The sequence below is a fragment of the Antedon bifida genome, chromosome 1, assembly GCF_963402885.1.
Source record: "Antedon bifida chromosome 1, ecAntBifi1.1, whole genome shotgun sequence".
In the NCBI taxonomy this organism is placed as follows: domain Eukaryota; kingdom Metazoa; phylum Echinodermata; class Crinoidea; order Comatulida; family Antedonidae; genus Antedon; species Antedon bifida.
The window spans coordinates 17,713,082-17,734,934 of NC_136226.1; the positions used below are offsets into that span (position 1 = coordinate 17,713,082).

Consider the following 21,853-nt stretch of genomic DNA (forward strand, 5'->3'; position numbering starts at 1 on the left):
GGCCGTATCAAAGAAATAAAATGCAAATGCAATATATAAATCTATATCAATTATAACTGGAGTACGTTACAATTGCAATTGCCCAAGCCTCACACTACCAGCTCAACTCCCATCACTTATTAGGCCGTTTTAAATTGATCAGTGGGAGGTATAAACTTCTTCTTAATATATTCCTACGATCTAGATACATAACGAGATTAAAATCTCGCTACTGTATCTAGATCGTAGGAGGAATATTTGAGAATACAAGATCACATGCGCTTCATAATGTAGGCATATCGCCTAGTATCATAGACAATATAACCTAACCCCTAACCTAAAATCACATGAGATGGTGTATTACCGAATATTCATATGATACTGGGAAACCATGTGGAGATAAAGCACTGGAAATCGGGTACAAAATGACGTAATATATTAATATCATCGCTTATCAGTGAATTATTATCGGTGGTTTCGGTCGAATGGAAATCAGGATGTCGAAGTATCTCGAATTACGTATGTAGAATATAAAAAAACACATAATTATAGAGAAGAAACATAGTATATATACTGTACTAACGGGTGGGTCATTGATTTATCACTCAGATGGTTTTAAAATGCACATGGTAATCAAAACATCATGTTAATTGTAATAATCATATCAAATAGTCTTTATTCATCAGTTGTAAATGTTTATAATAGTGACGTCTTCTCCCCATAGAAATACATTTTTAAATGTATGGGCCACGTTAGTGACACATAGGCCTATTATCGATCGAAACAAAACCCTGTAATTTTATGGAAACGTTTATTTTGTCTATTTTAAAAGCAAAAGCATCAGTGTGTTGTATGTGGTACTTTCGAAATAGGATCAAAATTGTCCAAAACAAGCCGACAGAGTTCCTGAATAATGGAAGGTTAAATACACGGTTTTTGTGTGGGTTCACAATAGGCAATCTGTAGAGATCAGATCAACGCTTCATTACCTTTCATTCATCATGCGGCATTCTTTCTTTACAAAACATTTATATATTGTCAGTGATTTACTGTAGAACTATGTAGGCCTATCGAATGTAATTCAACTCTAATCTTTCGATCCTTTGGTGACAATTTACACCGAGGACTAACCATCTTTCCATAGATATAAGTCGAACCAGTCAATCGTTACAGAGTAGGTCTAGGGGCCTTATATCCGTCTGTTTGTGGAAAACTGCGAAAACCACGGGACTAAGAATAGGCCTATGTACATGCATATCTAACCATTTAATTCTTCCCTCAATCATCAACACAACAAACAAAAACAAGACCATTGCGATGACCGATGGTTCTATTGGATGTGAAGACGATGTTCTCTGTATAATTTTTGTTTAAATTGAGTGATGCTTTCTGTATTAAAAATATATTCATTATAACAATACTAAGCTCCATTGAGTAAATTTCCACTAATTGGAACTAGGCCCTTGGTTAACCTCTTAACACTTTGTAGTGCATATAGGCCTAGTACCCATACAGTGCACCCACAGCTGAACTCCAGCGCCCCTGTTCCGCTGGAGTAAGTCTCCCATGGCTCCATATCTAGTTAATACGTTTATAATAACATATCATGGAAAAGTGAAATATTGAACAGATTATTATCATGTTCTTGGGAATAATTTCGCGTTAGCCACTCTAAATGCCAATTTACACAGACCAGCGGTAACGGTAAGCGGAAAACCACGTAGCTTGTCCCACGTAGAATCTGTATCTATCCTGAGCGGCAACCGCCCGTCAGCTCCGCGTTGTGTGTAAATGGTCATAAGGAATAACATAGATTCTATATTTTATTTGTATAGCGAAAAACGAAAGTTTCATTCAAATATATTGGATCATCCAAATGAATTGAGGTTAGGCCTATACTTTCAGTTAAAACTTTACCAATATCAAATAATTATACAATCAAGTACAGCTCAAATATAATACAATTTTTTCATTTATCTGCCTTAAGGGCATGGCAGTGTTTAATCTTCAGTATTATGCGCCTACCAGTTCTTTCAAGCATCATTGCGGTGTAAGTATTTATGGATTAATAGGATACTCATTTTAAACAAGCACCAAATTGTTTAATTGGGTTTAAATATATCAAAATTGCAAATGACCGACTGGTGGATCGTAAAGCGCTTTTAGGTAGTAGTAGTAGTTGGTTGGAGGGGAATGTTTGCGACCGTCACTGTTTCATTTTTTAATTTGTTAAAGTTGGATCTGAAGGGAAACAAACAATTGCACTCACTATTATTTTAGTATATTATTCTCCTCAATAGTTAGGTTATTTATTAATGTCGCTCTTTCCTGGGTTTACTTAAGAGACGCGCAGTACATTTTGGACACTATTAGGCCTATAAGTTGCATTTCTTTGTCCAAAAAGTTGTTTGTGATTTAAGCTGTGTTCTAATTATGGTAGACCTATCTAAACTCCTTTATAGGCACTGAAGTTAAAAACCCATACAAAACATTTAAATATGAAAGTAGTAGTTTGTATTTTACTTTTTTCTTATTTAGTGTAGAAGAAACTTACATATATATGTAGCTGTAGGCAGATTGCGGTTGTGTTGAATCAAATTTTCTTAAATGCATTGTTTGTTATTGTTAATTTTCACACATTAAAGGCAAAAACAATTAAAGTCTATAAAAGAAAGACAAATAGTGTGTGAAATATCAGAGGGAGTTGATATAGTATGGTTGCCGTTTAAGATTGTATATAAAATAATAATTACAGTACTAATGTATTCAAAATAAATTTCAGAGTCTAATGTGTTTTTAGGACAACACCAATGATCAACTGTTTGCGGAGGATGCTGTTTTAAACAACAGTGTATACGTCAGTGTATTTGGTAATGACCCTGTATTGTAAATATCATGGATTGAACAAACAATACAAATCGGAATTTTTGAAAAGAGTTGCTCATGCAGTATTAATCGTATACAGAACAAACAGCTATGAAAACGCCAAACCCCAGTGAACGAATGGGCGTCGGTATGTGAATGATGTCATTGCAGTTAAGTCAGATATTTATGGACAAAATAAATACCCCACAGAACAAGCGCCCGAATAAAGTTTAATACCGCCATGTATGCCCAGTAAACCTATTATAGTCTTCACAGTGTGGTTCACACTATCCTAACATTACTCCCAAAACAAATAAAAAATTCGGAATACAGTATGTACTAGGATTGATTTTGTTAAGAGGGCGCTGTATAACACCTGTTTACAACACAGGTTAGAAACAAAGTTTACGAAGCCTGTACACACCGAGTACTATTTTTATCAGCGTTTGAACGCGCGCATTTTCATCATCAAGTTTACACGTGCGTATAAAGTCGTACTGTATTATTTTATCAGAGTTAGAACGCGTGCGTAGGCATACAAGCGTATATTTTCAACAGCGTAGCCATAAATGTCCATTGACGTTAGAACGTACAAAAGGTGTACAATTTTCATCAACATTTGCACGTGCGCGTACACAATTTATACAATATTAATTAGCGCTTGAAGGCCCGAACAATTTTCGTTGGCATTGTAAAAATGGAAATTCGTCACAATCATACACATTGTATAATATATGCATTTGACAAAACTATCATCATCATTATGGAAATAAGCTATTGTCAAGCTTCCATATTCATTAAACAAAAATGATCAAGCCATAGTTTATCAAACATTCATTAAAATGTTTTGTTTTTATTATGGAATAATAACAATTAAAACGAATTATTGATAAACAGATAAAATAGTTTTTATTCATTACTCTCATGATTATTGTTGTAAAGACCATTCACATTTTATGAAGTGAAAGCTACATCTCTGATGGTGACATAGGAAAGTTTGTACAAATAATCCACTATTCAACAACATACTAAAAAGCATGCACTTTCCCCATGTTAAGAATAACTTCTTTTATACCTGATTCACACATACACAAATCTTCTATGTTATATCCAAGTAAAATCTCAGAAACAGTTGGTAATATATACAGGCCTGAGTGTGGCCTGTAAAGATTACATTGGTGTAACGCAGCAGTACCTACACTGATGCGCATATGTTTATAATGAGTTACCCAGGTTTACATTAAAAACTAGCATGTGAAAGCGTTGTAAAAGCAGTTAGATTTAGGAGGTAATTTGATACTTTTTTATGTGTGAATCGGGTATTATATAAAAACGATTAAGTAACTACTAGAGCCGTTTCATAGTTGTTAAAATGTGTATGAATTGATCAATACAACAGGTATATGATCAATATTCTTGACACTTCACCTATCAGGCTTATGGATTGAAAATACCCGAGCAGTTTTGTCTCCAGAAACTGATAGAATTGTGTTTCCATCTCTGTAAATAAAAAATTAACATGGTTAGAAATATCTATGTAAACAATTACAGCCAGTGACATACATATTTGCCTAAGAAGACATTACCAACAAAACATAATTAACAAACACAGTTGTGCACATTAGACAGGACCTACAGTTTATAGTCCTTATCCAAAAGACCAAAAGACTTCTTCCACCACCAGAACTAAGAGCAAGTCCATCTCGAACCGATGTCAATATTGTTGGGTCTTGTGGAAAGCACCAAATATTTTCAGACAGTTTCACATTATGCAAGTTCTACCGCACCCAACAAGGCATGACAAAAACTGGTCTTTCAATGTGGTATTGACATTAAAGGGTGCAAGACAATTGTAATATGCACAAAACATGCATGACACAGAATCTATTGAAAAAACAGAAGACTGGTTTGAGGCTAACCCAACAAAGATATGCCCATTACTAAAGCAAAGTGTAGTGCTTGTGCAAATTACAAATTGAAATCTACATCGGCTCCGAAAATCAATCAGATACAAATCGCAGCAGAAAGAAAGAAAGATGTGTCAATGAGAACTGGCTGGAATTAAAACAAATATAGAGAGTTGCTGAATCAGGAAACATATAACCACTCATGAAAACTCTAGGACTCACTCAGAACAGCCTCCTCAAATCAAATTACCATAGACAACCACAAAAAGCAGAGAAAAGAGTATTACTTAGAACTCTAATCCAGATACAGAGGTGCTTGTTGCAATAAAAGTTTGGCTGGTTATTGATTTAGCCAACATCTCAGCAAAGCTACATTATTGACAGCTTATCACTGGGCAAAGCCTCAAGTAGTTGTCAGAGATTTGATTAAACAATGTGCGTTCTGGAAGGAAGGGGTTTCACCTTCCAAAAATTTAAATGAGACAACCATTGAGACAATTCAACAAGAAACTAGCATCCAAAAGGAGTTTTTGAAAACATCTCAACCAACAAATAGAAGTGCATCTCCAAGGCATTCATAACCAGCCTGGTAAGACAGACACTGGCACGACAAAGTTACCAATTTTGAGGTTCTGGTGATGCATAACTTACATGCAGACTCTGTCCAATAAATCGATTCATGAATCCTTAAGACCATGCTGTGGCAAGACAGAAGTCTAACACAAGGACATCGAAAACTGGCTGGGCTTTATGGCTAATCTTGATTGATGTAGTTGGTGGGAGTGTTGAAAAGAGAGGCTGTCGAAGAGATAAATAAAAAACCTGCAGGGCTCTGTCCACCGTTTGCTTCATCTGCGACAGAGACTGCCACAACCTATGACAACACGAAACAAGCTATCGAGTTTAAAGAAAGTTATTAAGAATAAAGCTAATTAAGCAACTTACCTGCTGATATTCATGTCCAGGATTTCTCCCTTGTGACCTGACCATGACCCTTCAACCTTTCCTGACCTTGCATCCCAAAGCCTTATGATTCCATCTAGACTGCATGTGTAAACAAATGGGTTTGTCTTATCCCATTTTAGCTTAACAATTCCAGCCTAAAGAAAAAAACAAAGCAATGAAAGTAATGGCAGAGCATGGTTAATAATATGTAAGCAAATCTTGCTTTTGCCATAGTATAGTCACACAAAAGATGCAATGGGTTCTTTAAAGTGCACATGAGAGAGATGTATATCATCTTCATCGTCATAAGTTCCACAATCAACATATTGACTGTTACAGAATAAAGAGGCCTACCAGAAGGCTTACTTGAAGTATTGGCTGTGGGTGACAGTAGGGGCTTCCGACTGATACTCTATGACAACATTTTCATGATTTGCGCATCCGCAAGTAGACTAACAAGTCAATGTTGACTTGAACCTGTGACCAATTTTGTTTAGAGCTATGGTTTGCAACGCTTTAACCGCTCACCCACTGGACTTAACGAATCATCTATATTAAAAATACACATTTTGGGCAAAGCATTGTAGAACACTTTTATATAATATTGATGTCAAATGTAAAAGATTATAAAGAAAACATACATCGTGTTGACATTTGTGACGAACAATCTGAGTAGGCATGTCCCAAATGCTAAGTGTACCATTCAAAGAGCCAATGGCTGCAAGTGGTTGACTGAAAATTAAATACATTGTTGCATATAATTATACAGAATCGACATGAATACTAATTTTAATTGACAAGTCACTATTTCGGAAAACGGTAAGCCGAGACATTTCTGTTTCCAATCTGTGTATGCGGTTATAAAATGTAGGTTTCGTATTCTCGATGCAAGAATCATAAAAACTATAGGTGGTAGCAGAGTGTGTTGCTACACTCTCAGATAGTGCAGTGCTGCACAGACCTAGCAGCCTAGGGTACTGCAAGTATTGGCCTACAACACTCACTGAATGAAAGAGTATGACATCGTGAAATTGAGACTAAATCGGGGGTGGAATAATATAAAGTAGATTATACTAAAGACCCAGTCACACCACACCACGATATGTTTACCAATATATAATTCTCAGTCATAGTATACCATGATACAACAATTGATATGTTCTGTTTCTAGGCCCTGTGTATAGGCCTGACCTGGGCGTCAAGCCAGAAAATTAGCCATCGCCAACCAAGGTGTTCGCCTTGACCAGGTATTATTCTCAATATGTAAAAAGTACTCACCACTCGTCCAAATGCTGTGATTGATCTCCTGCCAGATATCTCTTTTATAGTGTTTATAAAGAGATTTGTCATATAAAACAACATTTTTTTGATTATCATTTTTTAAATTTTTCTTCCAGGCCATCACGACATTTAATCAAAGCCTCTAGAAATAAAGTTTTGTCGCCACTACTCTCTTTGGTTGACTTTAACTTTTTATCGTGCATGTTAAACAAAAATCGTAAAAATGTATATGAGGATACAAGAAGTGCATCATCACCACTATAATGGTATTTTGGTTATCATATCGTGATCATTAGAGTCTGGTGAGACCGGGCCTTTAGTCTAAAGTAGGAACAAGAATGTGAATCCCTATTATGCAAGAAAAATTAAATTCTTACCTGTGACAGAATCCTACTGATTCAACTGAATTTGTTTCACCTATATCTTCATTGACATCACCAGCAAAGAAAACTGCCACTTCCTGACAAGATAAATAATAATGATACAACAACAATAAATTGAACTACTTGTTACCACTGCATGGAACACAGGTTCTCGTCAAATTAAGCAACGTTGGGCCTAGTCGCATTTTGGATGGGAGACTGTCTGGGAATCACATCGGGTGCTATATATACAGGAGAGTGATGGTGTAATGATAACATCATACTGATTGCATCCTCAGTCAAGATGCTTTACTCTCATTGCCTTGTCTTTCGTAAAGCCGATGGTCCAGTTTACATATAGTGCACTTGGTACACTATTCCAAAAGAGTAGGAGATCGTCTCCCAGTGTGCTGATCTGGTAGGCGTTGAGTAGGAGATCGTCTCCCGGTGTGCTGATCTGGTAGGCGTTGCATATGTGTAATCTAAAAGAGTAGCAGATCGTCTCCCGGTGTGCTGATCTGGTAGGCGTTGCATATGTGTAATCTAAAGCTTTGTCTACACTATAAAACTAGTTTGATAGTGCAGACAGAGCTTTAGGGAAATAGCATGGTAAATATTGGATAAAAAAAGAAGTGCTGAGGTTGGGGAGAGAATCTTTTTCTTGGGTCTGGGATCAATATCTTTACCTTGCCAGTGTTACAATTATATATCTTGCTAGATCCATCAACAGATCCTGACAATATCAGGTTATTGTTGTCATGGCAATCTAATGATGTCACACTGTCTTGATGACCAGAGTTTCCTGTAAATAAATCAGAATTGTTAAATGTTTTATCAGATGCAAGCGAAGAGGAAAATGGAAGATAATGTTTTACTACTTTAATTATTTTTGTTTGTTACAAATGTTTATAACTTAAAGCTTATATTAGTAACCCACTACTATATTAGAAAACCACTACTATATTAGTAATCCACTACTTTATTAGTAACCAATACTAAAAGTTAAATGTGACAATATTTTATTATTATTATTATTATTTAGACATACCTTTAAATGTTGTAGTCGCTTTTGCTGTCTTCAGATCCCACACCTTTATTACACCATCTTCATAACCTGTACAACACTGTTTACCTAAAACAAGACATTAATTTTAAGAATAGAATTTTAAATGTTTGATGCAAAAATTGTGATACGTATATATTAATATTCTTGGAGTGGCAGGGCAGTTAATGTTGGGTGTATTTAATACCCCTCCTGGTAGTGGTTCAGCCGAGTGATCCGATGTCATGTCTGTTGCTGACGAAGGGAGTAGCGGTCTCTTTCGAATTGGATATTGAACAATGCACAATTGAATGCTGTTATAATAGTAATAATAATACTAGGTATCAGCCTTATGCGTCACCTGATAGAAACAAGGCAAACCGGAAAGCTTTGGGCTGAACTGGATTAGAAAAAGTTGGGAGGGATTTTCACTACAATGAACACTGTAAAATATTTAGTGGCAACAGCATTTTATGTCAAAATCTGTCATTTAGTGGGAGAGATAATTTGGTCTTATTCAAGCAGCAGTTCCTGTGAGCTCTCAAGAGATTGTGTATATCACTCGGCCAAATCACAATAGGCACCATAGCATTACAATACACACAGGTTCAAGACTATCCTTAATCATAGTTCTGGTGATAGAACAAGTCTTCTCGGATAAGAACTTAAAAATGGAGGTGAAGTGTACACATAATGCTTGTGTGCACTTATTATAATAATAAATAAAGTTTGCTTATTTGTTTATTCACAATTTGTATCCTCAAATGTTCGAATATGGAACATGTACAGAAAAGAGGTGTAAAAATTCTAGGTACTGTTATGAAAAATATGATCAAGGCTGTAACCTGCTGAAGCTGTCTTGCTTCAACAACGGCAAAATGATCTTCCATAACATACTGCAAAAAAGCTGTTAAAGTCTAATATTTTTAGAGAGTTGCTCCCAGAGTACAATTCCCCCATTAGGATATGAAGATCCAATACTCTCATTAGAACGAAGTTTCTCCATAAAAGATAGAGAAATTCTCCAGTTGTAACTATGGTTAAATTACTAAATGCCACCAACTTTTTATAATAGGAGTTAATGAACAATAATGTTTGGTTTTTTCAATTTTCATAACATTTATTTACAATATACAGTGAGATATCTTGTTTTGGGATAGCCTTAAGATTTAAAGAATGGATTAATAAGTAAACTAAGCGTCATACCATCTGAAAATAATTCTGCCGTAGTAGTCTGACATCCATGTCCTTGCATTGTTTTGCACTCTCCACTAGGTATCTTCCACATCCAGACATCCCCATCTGCAGTACCTGCTAAGAGGACATGTGCAGATGGATGCCACTTTATCCACTGTAAAAAAAAAGAAACAGTTATTTTTCTATCAAGAGTGAAGGGTAAATATATTTGGGGAAATTGAAATGTATGTATTATGTTTATTATTTGATACAATCAATACTATAATATTTGTAGTTTAATTTTGGATTATACAGGATTATTACAGTGCATTGAGGCAAAATAATGCTTTCTTTGGAAACAATCCTAATGGCAGCTGAGTCAAATAGTAAGAATAAATATATATAGTCCAGTCAAAAATCACCCTCACCATGGTATAAGAACGTACCCTAATAAAATTTCATCCGTAGGTTCTATGTATATAGGTAATAACATTTCTTGATGTTGCGTCTGGCAAAACTTGGGATTTTACGAGAAAATTAGACTTTTATACCCAATTTATAACCGCCTCATGTCGTATTATTGTGTACAGTGAATGCGACGAAGCGTGACTGAAATTACGAGACGCCGTTAGCACCCGTTGAAAAATACATTAACAAAGCTATAAAACCTACAAAATTAATAGTTTATACAATAATTTAAATATAGTTTACAATAAATTATGTAATAAAATACATAACATATAAAGAAAACCCAAGAATAAATTAAAATATTTACAGATATGTGTTTAAAAATGTAAAGATAAAAATGGCCTTCCATAAAATAAAGTGCGCCCTCACGCGTCATACTTTTATCGGACTTGTATGGATGGTTATACTGTACCTCCAGTATTCCATCATGATGGATTAAGTGCATATTGTATATCTGCTAACGTGTAATGATCTCCTAGTTATCTGGTTTTATTCTGGACATTCTTTTTTTTTCACAGCATTACTTGCGTGGATATCACAATGCATTGCATATTTTGAACTATCATTCGCGATTTGTAATCTTAATTAGAGTATTGAACCAATCATTTAAGGATAATATATTTCGCGTAGGCCTATACGAAAGATACTACCTCAAGTAGGCCTACTTTCACTTTCCAACAATTATTAAGAGTGTATCAAAGAGGCTGGTTGGGATTCGTCTGAATCAACATTTTTCATTTTCCCCTTTCACCCGCCGCCACCCACCGCTGCCCACACTGCCAATGGGGAGGAGGAGCCGGTTTGATCCTCTCTGAATCCGTCTGGCCTCCACATCGTACCGATGTGTGAAGTTTGAGCTAATAAACGTCATTCATGACGATTCTTTAAGTTCGAAGTCGTCTTCCAGAATTCAAAGTATTCTAAAGTTAAAGTATTTTCCCGTTTTTCCATTCACATTTCACTAAATAATGTTGGAGTGTGATGTAAGATTCGCGAGAAATGACATACTGTATTATCCCAATTCTCCTTTTTTTAAGACGTGACGTATTAAATACATTCTAATATAAAGTTTTTTGGTGGAGAGTAGTCCTACAATGATAATTATTATTGGACATTTTATACACAAAAACATGTCATAAACGATCGGTTCACCTCCACGGCCTGAGTTCTCACTAGGGACGAGAAAGTTAAGCCCAAAACAAAAGTTTTTATGTGCATTTATTTCAAATATTGTTATCCGCCGAGTCCGACGCATTTTAATGCATTTAAATAATATTTAAAAAGCTTGGGAGAACATAGTAGCTTAATTTGTTGGCTTATTCAAATGCTTATAAATGACGTTTTAAACTTAAAAGATGTAGGCTATTGTCCCCAAAAGTGAAGATGAAGATTAATTAATTAATAAAATATAAAAGAATAACACAGTTATCCGTCAGACGTCTTCGAACATTATAAAGAATCTTCGGTGGCAGGATTACATTTTCTAAAACACGAAATTGTCTCACACATCATACGATATGGATGTCAATAGAAAATTCAAAGAAACTTAAACAAAACTAACAATCACAAGGATTAACTTTGTTGCGGATAACCAATGAGAAAATATTTCAGACGACTTTATTCATTTAATCTTTATTATCGTATACGCGAAATGAACTGTCATTTAAAAATGATTCTTACTCAAATTAACATTGACTATAATCGCGAATATACAATGCATTGTGATATCCACGCAAGTAATGCTGTGAAAAAAAAGAATGTCCAAAATAAAACCAGATAACTAGGAGATCATTACGCGTTAGCAGATATACAATACGGCGCTTCACCTAATCCATCATGATGGTATACTGGAGGTTGTAATGTGTTTCAATATATACAATCCTTTTTTTCCATGATAAAAAATAGAAATATATTTGTGAAAATATAATATTCTGCCTCTTGCAGAGGAAATAACTAACAAACCGCATCGGGTTTCGTATAAATATCGTATTTATTAATGCCTTGTATAACCATCCATACAAGTCCGATAAAAGTATAACACGTGAGGGCGCACTTTATTTTATGGAAGGCCATTTTTATTTTTACATTTTTAAACACATATCTGTAAATATTTTAGTTTATACTTGGGTTTTCTTTATATGTCATGTATTTTATTACATAATTTATTGTAAACTATACTTAACTTATTGTATAAACTATTAATTTTGTAGGTTTTTAGCTTTGTTAATGCATTTTCAACGGGCGCTAACAGCGTCTCGTAATTTAAGTCACGCTTCGTGGCATTCGCTGTACACAATAATATGACATGAGGCGGTTATAAATTGGGTATAAAAGTCTAATTTTCTCGTAAAATCCAAAGTTTTGCAAGACGCAACATCAAGAAATGTTATTACCTATATACATAGAACCTACGGATGAAATTTTATTAGGGTACGTTCTTATACCATGGTGAGGGTGATTTTTGACTGGACTAATATTACGATAAATGGTACTGTACATGGAATGGCATTAATTGGTTTTCTCACCTCAAGGTCAGAACATTCAAATGACCAAATCTCTTCCCAAGATTCTGTGCTCCAGACCTTCACTAACCCAGACATGTCTCCCGAAGCAACAAACTTAGAATCACTGCTAAATCCAACACAGGTGACAGAGTCGGAATGCCCTGAATTCAAAACAGTCATCAATCATTATTATTGTTTATTGTTTAATAATTACTTGAAAAAGTGTTGACAATGTGCTGGCAGTTGAATGGAACCATTAAATATCATTTTTACTATTACTAAATTCAATCAATCAATTGGCAGAGCTGTATTTAAGGTTGTTTTAAACATCTCAATATAATGAATGTCTACTTAAAACATTCATATACCTGTGGATGAGTACCAGGCTACTACCATCCATGTGGACGTGGACATTACACATTCACTCAAATCAAGTCCCTATGTTCTTTTGTGTTATAAAATCTGAATTCATACCTGTGCAGATAAGTGCAGTAGTGCCATCTGCTATATTCCACACATAGGCCTTATCATCTTCACCTCCAGTGACGGCAAGACTGGATGTCTTAGGGTCAAGATCACAGCTAAAAACTGAAGCTGTTACAGAATAATACAAACGTTTTAATTAGTAATTATATAGATTGTTTTGAAAATCAAATCTACACCATGTACAGTGTACATTAGGATCATGGACACTAGTGTGTATGCAAACGCCATTTATGTAGGTTATTGAATATCAATGAAATCTACAGTACAGTACATGATGAAAATTGAATTTGGAGAAAAAAACTGTATTAAAAGTTTGCGGCTTGGAACGAACGATGCATTCATTCAGGTTTTGTATTCTTATTGTCACTGCCGGTGTATATTAACATTGGTTCTCTCAATTTTGGTTCTCAACAGCATGGCGACGACATACAAACCAGTAGTTCATAGAGAATGGTGTTATCATTTGATAGTTGTTTTAAAAAGATAAATAAATACTATCTATCTATTCTAACAAAATTGGATACTTCACTAAAGACATGCTTAGGGTAATCCTAGGCATACAGGAAGTTACTCAGTAGGGCGGCTTGGTCTAGCTGGCTTCAATGTTTACATTACTATTTCAATACTAGTCGGAGCTAATCTAGTCGGGAATATTTTGCCGGTCAAACTGGCTTCGGGAGAACACTGATTATGTGGTAAGGCCTTTAATAAAATGTAAATGTTTTAATATGTAGACTTTTCTATTAGTAATAATAACCAACCTGTGTGGGCTTTAAAACAAAAGTCTGCGTCATCTTGAACATCTACCATCTCATCTTCTTCATCCTCTTCGTCATCTTCTACTTCTTCATCTTCACCGTCATATCCTTCCATCTCCATCTCACTTCCATCTGAAAATTATTTTAAACAAGAAATATATTACTACAGCTAGTAATTTATCCCATGAAATGCCCAATTGTTTTGTCCAGATTTGGACGCTTATTATGAATGGTTCTGGAGAGCAGAAAACAACAAGAAATGATTGGTTAAAATGCATGAGGAATGCTATACCCAACAGGGTATATCCAATATGTTCTTTTTTTTCCTGTCCTTGTTTAAGTAAGTAGTTCCTGTGATGTTATGACGTCATCTTACCATAATCATTCATTATGAATAAAGAAAATTAGAATGAGCCAATGAACTATTTATCATACAGATTTATTATTCGATGAAAAACAAATTTAGCTTGCACATCTTCATTAGATTGATGGTGGAAGTATGCTTAAACACCTGTCTAACTACTGTACTAAAATAATTCTATTAAAAATAGTATTTTTTATATATATTTATTTTTAATTACGCTATGGTTGTACTTAATTGGTTATTGGTGGTTTCTAAAATGGTGAGGGAAGGAGCATAAAGGTTCATGTTATTATTAGTGTACTGTAGTACATTACTTAAATACCATTTGTCAAATTTTACAGTAGTACAAAAGTTCATGTTCAAACAAGAAATATTTCTTACAAAAAACGCAGCGACTTTTTGAAGTAATTTCCTATAATGTACAGTACTCACTAATCAAACAGAGGAGGAAGGATTTTTTTACCATTATTCAATGATAAATTGATGGTATTATACCCGGCATACATTGACAGCCAAAACGAAAACATTGTTTATTGAATAGGTCTCATAGACTCGCTTCTTCTGGACATGCTTTGTGCTTTGAGCCAGCCATTGTGGCAAGGCCTCTGTGATGCGGCTGGCTCCGTTCCTGGACTCCCTAGACAACTCTAGCCAATGGATACTAGGGCCGCGCCCGCTGCTTTTCAGCCTTAGTAAACTATAAGCTTCAGCGTGATACAGTTTCCTAATGCTTCTTTCTTCTTAAATATAACTGCCTAAAAGTGCGGCACGAAAATACATCATAGGAGTGCATGGTAACCCTCTCTTCCTACCCTACTAAATGTTAAGATGATATAGGTTTTTAGTAAAACTTAAAACTGTAAATGTACATGATTATTTCATAAGAACCACCATAAATGATACTGTACCTTGTTCTTCAGATTCATCAAGGTCAATGACCTCTTCAATGTCACCTTCATTTACTTCTACAACATCAATTCCTTCTTCATTCTGATCCAAGGAATCTTGGTCACTATCCATTTCAATATTCTAAATAAAAAAAATGGAACAGTTAAAGATGTATTGTCCCTTGAAACAAAAAAATTAAGGTAAAAAAAATCTAAATTTAAATTGGCCATATCAAAGTACTGTAATATTAAAGTTATTCACTTTTTAAGTCGAAAATTCGAGCCAAAAACAACAAGTTTACGTAATTAACAGGTAAATTAATTTGATTACATTTCGTCTGGAAAATCGTTGCTGGCGAAAGTAAACAAAGATTTCAAACCACTAATTACAACACGTCACGGTTGAGAAGGTGTTTTCACACAGATCTTGAGGAAGTTTTATGATTATGCATACAGAGTAGCCAAACAAGAGCATTGCATTATGAGATATGTTTTGATCGAAAACTTTGACTGGAAGTCAACGTTATTTTTTGAACTAAAAAACGTCTGTATTTCAGTTAAATGATTTTTTTTCCAACTAATTTTTGGTTAAAGTTAATATTACTAAATAATATATAACATAATATACTATTATGATACTTCAAAATGACTCACTTTTTTTCGCAATCTTTTTATTTTTATTTTTTTGGAATTAGTCAAAGTAATTTTTTGTTAAGGGAGTTACCGCCTCCTAGCTTCTCTCTTAGTGGCACTGAACTCCAGGTTGTGAAGCATATTAAGCTATTGGGAGTTTTGATCCAAGACGACTTGAGGTGGAATTTACATGTTAATGAAATAATTACAAAGGCTTCCCGTAGGTTATTTACACTCTGTATTTTACGTAGGGCTAATGCCCCAGTTGACGATATGAAATGTATTTATTTGAGTTACATTCGGCCTATATTGGAGTACGCCTGCCCTGTATGGCATGGTGCCATTACACAATTTAATACCCAACTTATTGAAAGGGTTCAAAAAAGGGCCCTAAAAATTATTCTTGGTCTTAATTACATTTCATATGAATTAGCTTTAGAATTTTTTAATTTACCTTTGCTAAAAGTCAGGCGTGATAATCTTGTACTGACTTTTGGCAAGAAGATGTCGAATTCGGACAAGTTCAGTTATTTGCTCCACCCTATCCGTAGTATTCCTCGTGTTCTCCGAAGCAACGGCAAGGTCAAATATCAACAATACAAACCGAGAACCAAAAGATTTAAAAATTCACCAATCCCTACAATAATTAATTTGCTAAACAATAGTTCATGAGCCAAAGAGTCAGAGTGATATTGTTGTTATTTCATTTTATTACATCCTTTTTATTGTTATGTAAGTATTGTATAGTAATTTTGTAAATGCAACGTTTTTAGCCTTGCGGCTACCTGTTGTAAGTTTTATACCAGAATAAATAAAAATAAATAAATAAATAAATAAATAATAAATGGTTAAATTCAACCAAAAATTAATTGTGCTAGCAGCCAATTTGACCTTCTTTAGTTTTTTCAGATAAATAAATTTTCTTTAAATCCAATTTTTGGTCAAAGTGGATAACTATTATGTGACATTAAAATGGTATATTAAATTAAAGATGTATTGTCCCTTTCACTAATTCCAAAAAAATAAAAAAAATTAATATTTCGAAAAAAAGTGGGTCATTTTGAAGTATCATAATAGTTATTAACTTTCACCAAAAATTTGTCAAAAAAAAAAATCATTTAACTGAAATACAGACGTTTTTTGTTCAAAAAATAAGTTTTCGATCAAAACATATCTCATAATACAACGCGCTTGTTTGGCTACTCTGTATGCATATATATCATAAAACTTTCTCGCGATCTGTGTGAAAACACCTTCTCAACCGTGACGAGTTGTAAACAATCCTAATTAGCATCATGCATAATGCATACTCGTGGTTTGAAAACTTCGTTTACTTTCGCTCGCGACGAAGTGTAATCAAATCAATTTACCTGTTATTGTTAATTACGTAAACTTGTTGTTTTTGGTTCAAATTTTCGACTTAAAGTGAATAATTTTAATATTACTTTGATATGGCCAATTTAAATTTAGAATATTTTCACCTTCATTTTTTGTGTTTCAAGGGACAATACATCTTTAAATAATTATTATTTTTCAGGGGTACAATACATCTTTAATATGTTGTTTCTTTTAATCTTTTAATAACTTGAGTGCAAATAAATAATGAACGATTCTATATTTTGTATAAATAAATTATAATGCGATATTTTATGTTCAACTTTATTATTTTTATAATGAATTGCAGTAATAAAGTTAAATATGTAACCATCATTGGTTATGGCCTAAAAGTGGGCCGAATCGTACAGGATTAATTAGTTAGTTAATAGTATAGAGGGGCTAGGTGCAGCCAGCAGGGTCAGGCATATAGGCCTAGCTAAGCTAGGAAGGTTTACGATGAAATCTGTCGCGTTTGAAATCGGTCGGGATAAAATCAACTTCCGGTATTTTGTATGGCGCACTGCTAGAGCTATACTTTTGATGATATCGGTCGCGTTTGAAATCGGTCGCGCTATTTTGTATGGAGCGAGATGCATGCTAGCTAGCGGGATATACATTTTCTTCGTTTATATAGATTTAATTTGATATTTTTTAGGAACTAGATTATTTATGTGGATATTTTTTATTTGGAATAAATATTTATTATCAAACATTATTTTTTTTTTATTTCACAGGTCTCGGAAAAGGTCTGTGTCTTTTCAAAATGGCCATTTCAAAACAAGTTTAAATATTATATTAGGCATATAATAATTTACCTTTATTTATAATATGTACTGTAATTAATATATATAGAGAATATACGTCTGTGTCTATTATTATGCAAACAATTACGTAAAAGAGAACAATTTATTTAAAAACAATAATTGTTACAATGTATAGCCTGTAAAGCCAGCGTATCCATTTTTATACTATGCATACTATGGGAGATATATCATATCCATGTCGTTAACAACTTACTATTCGATCACCTTATTTTTATTTCTATTTTATTTATGTCCGTACGTTATGTAGGATAATTAAGTATATAATGATTATTGTTGAGGCAAATCATGTGTATATTTTTATTTCTTATGTTTAAAATAGATTTTAGTAAAAATAATCATTACAGTATATGTGGATGGTTAAAAGGCATGCTACTGAAATAAACCCCCAAATAAGCCATATCGGAGATGCGCCTTCTATGATCGTGCAGTCGTTTCCTCAACAGTACGTTATTTTGCGGATGGGGATTCCTCTTTTTAAAAAAACGTGCACTAGTGTGTCAAATCATGGACAAAGCATGTACGATCATTGTCCATGGCCAGGTAAAGATGACGTATATTACTAATAACCATACGTTTGAAACATCTATAAAAAAAAAGATTTCGAAAAAAAGTGGGTCATTTTGAAGTATCATAATAGTCAGAGCCATATATATAAAGAGTTACGACATTGGATTAAAGTCACGTGATATGCAGATCAAAATGTGTCAAACTTGTCTCCGTTAATACTTTCAATTTTTTCTTATATTTAAAAAAATGTAATTGCACATTATACGGTGAAATATCGATGTGCACAGCGTACAGAAGTACTTGCGGCAAAGAATATTGCGCGCGTGTGCGCTAATAGTAGTACATTATAAAGTTTGATTGATTGATTTTGGAACGAAACATCCAATAACTACGTCCTATTAATAACAATAATAATATTTTCAATTCATAATGTATGCTTTGATGACTAAATAAAATAATATAAGTGTCATGGATATATTTGTTCATATGCTGAAAAGGGTATGAACAATATCAAAATAATAAAGGCAAATTATTACAAATGAAATGATGAACGAGTCTTGAAATTTACCGTAATAACGTTGGCGGCGCAGTTTGTGTCAAAAAGCACACAGAGAGCCATATATTGTATAAAAAGAGGGGTGAATTTGTGTCTTTTTTGTATTGGTTCATGCTTTCATGTATCCTAACTTGCATGTAGGCCCTAGCATTTACTTGTTTTGCTATTATAAAAAAAATATATATATGCTACCAAATCAATACCATTAATAAAATTAATTACTAAAATAAATATGCAATCTAATCATTATTTCATAGACAACAAAATCTAAAAATAATGCATGAACTACAGGAAAACGCTATACAAAGTAGACGCGCGCGCCCTCAGCGTGCAAATTCTTTGACACAAAAATGGCTTCTAATCTTCAATGTCGTAACTCTTTATATATATGGCTCTGATAATAGTTATTAACCTTCACCAAACATTTAACTGAAATACAGACGTTTTTTTGTGCAACAAGCTTGTTTGGCTACTCTGTATGCATAATTATAAACTTCCTCTCGATCTGTGTGAAAACACCTTCTCAACCGTGACGAGTTGTAAACAAGGGTGTGTAGAAAGCGACGACCTCGAATTGGACGATCCCAACGACCCGGGCGACCTCGAATTGGACGAGGTCACGACCTAGAATTGGACGACCCATAACACGAAACCGACGACCCCTATAGCCTAGCCTAGGCGTTAGGCCTAAGTGTGGTATAACATCCCGAAGCCGAACATAGCCAAAGATCTTTAAACCATACCTTATATAATACTCGCAAGCAAGCAATTGATTGAAAAAATACAGAAATATCGCCATTTGATACTGAATGTGTCGAAACGAACAAACGAACAGATATGGAACGCCAAGAGTGCATCATTAAAACTGCATTCGACTCGATTAGCACACGAAATATCATAAACATGGCAAACCAGGTCAAAACGGCCCCTTTTTCATCGGCGGGTAAGGTTTGCTCAGTGGATTGGTCATTGGTATTTCGACAAACATATTAAAAAGAAATTCAAAAGAAATAAATATTATACATTACATGGTTAAACCATGGACGTATAATTACATCTCGTCTTCATATAACGAACACTATAGGCCTACCAAGCAGCGTGTTGCGAACATGTGCATGGGGAGGGCCATAAGAAAGCTTTACATTTCACATATGCATTGTATACCGTCAAACCTTACCCGCCGCTGAAAAGGGGGCCGTTTTGACCTGGGTTGCCATGTTTATGTATGATATTTCGTGTGCTAATCGAGTCGAATGCAGTTTTAATGATGCACTCTTGGCGTTCCATATCTGTTCGTTTGTTCGTGTCGACACATTCAGTATCAAATGGCGATATTTCTGTATTTTTTCAATCAATTGCTTGCTTGCGAGTATTAAATAAGGTATGGTTTAAAGATCTTTGGCTATGTTCGGCTTCGGGATGTTATACCACGCTTAGGCCTAGGCTAGGCTATAGGGGTCGTCGGTTTCGTGTTATGGGTCGTCCAATTCTAGGTCGTTCAAATCGAGGTCGCCCGGGTCGTTGGGGTCGTCCAATTCGAGGTCGTCGCTTTCTACACACCCTTGTAAACAATCCTAATTTAAATTAGCATCATGCATAATGCATACTCGTGGAAATCTTTGTTTACTTTCGCTCACTACGATTTTCCAGACGAAATAATAAAATTGATAAAAAGCGTATCTAGCGGCGCTCCATACTAAATACCGGATGTTTATTTTATCGCGACCGATTTCAAGCGCGACCGATCTCAAGCGCGACCGATTTCATCTGACACCGCTAGGCCTAGTAGCTAGAACTTTGAAACTAGCCTAATTAGCCTAGGCCTAAGGCCTCTACTAGGATAGTACGGTTCAGGGACGATTCGGCCCTGAGACGATTCGGCCCGGGACTATTCGGCCCGCTTTTGGTGGGACGATTCGGCCCACTTTTGGGCCGAAACATCCCACTTTGTGGGCCGAAACGTCTCACTTTAGACCAAATTCATATTCATTGTTTTGGGTATTTATCAAGTTTTCAAAGGTGTTTAACAATCCGCATTTTATTGATATTGACAATGTTGATATAATATATATAATAAATTACTAAAAAAACGTAATTTTATATTCAATTTATTACTTCGAAAACCTTGATTATTTCGTGCATTCACCAAGCGGCCAACAGAGGGCGTAACTTGTTTACATCGAATAGCGTGACTAAAAATTGATCATTTTCGACAATGTTTTCAAAATGTTTGCTTTATTGCATCTTTATCCCTAGTAGTATTACCCCATAGTCTCTCTGAAAATAAAGTTTGGGGAAAAAGCTTATTTTATGCTTATAAAATGCATATCAAAGCCGATAAATGTAAGTGTGCCGAATTGTCTCAGGGCCGAATCGTCCCGGGCCGAATAGTCCCGGGCCGAATCGTCCCGGGCCGAATCGTCTCAGGGCCGAATCGTCCCGTTACCGGATAGTACTAGTAGCCCTAGCTAGGCCTCTAGGCCTAGTTAAGCCCTATAATAGCCCTATATAACCCTATATAGGCTACGCCACTTGCTAGCATAGTAGGCTTTAGACCTAGTCTAGATTAGAAAATAGTCTACCAAATGTCAATGTACACTACCTTTATGCGGCTTATATAAAAATAGTTTGTTTATTAAAATTGTGCTCACACACGCAACTTCGTGGGAGCAGACATTTTGTGAAATATTTACTTCCACAACCACTATTCATACGAGTACGAGGTATCAGAAGTGCGCAATACAATACTCAGCAATACGCAGTTATTGCAGTAATGAGAAATTTAAAAGTGCTAACTGTTATTTTAATTTTTACATTATTATCACAAGAGAGAAAATAATGTATGCTAAAATGATGATTTTAAGCCATTTAATAAAATTAGGCCTCTTGGTATAAGGTATTACTGTATCAAGCTATTTGTCCCGAAATGGTT

At 34.8% G+C, this 21,853-nt stretch overlaps 1 protein-coding gene across 1 annotated transcript; it reads right to left on the reverse strand.

The window, feature by feature from the left end:
* Positions 1–3,727: 3,727 nt before the first annotated feature.
* Positions 3,728–21,645, reverse strand: LOC144841734 (angio-associated migratory cell protein-like). Its single transcript, XM_078698083.1, has 12 exons — positions 21,524–21,645; positions 15,046–15,166; positions 13,777–13,905; positions 13,004–13,123; positions 12,551–12,690; positions 9,588–9,732; positions 8,388–8,471; positions 8,026–8,141; positions 7,355–7,437; positions 6,338–6,428; positions 5,697–5,851; positions 3,728–4,344 (listed from the first exon to the last, which is right to left on the reverse strand). The coding sequence occupies exons 2-12, from the start codon at positions 15,155–15,157 to the stop codon at positions 4,269–4,271; spliced, it is 1,251 nt and encodes a 416-aa protein (XP_078554209.1). The 5' UTR covers positions 15,158–15,166; positions 21,524–21,645; the 3' UTR covers positions 3,728–4,268.
* Between the last annotated feature and the right edge of the window lie 208 nt (positions 21,646–21,853).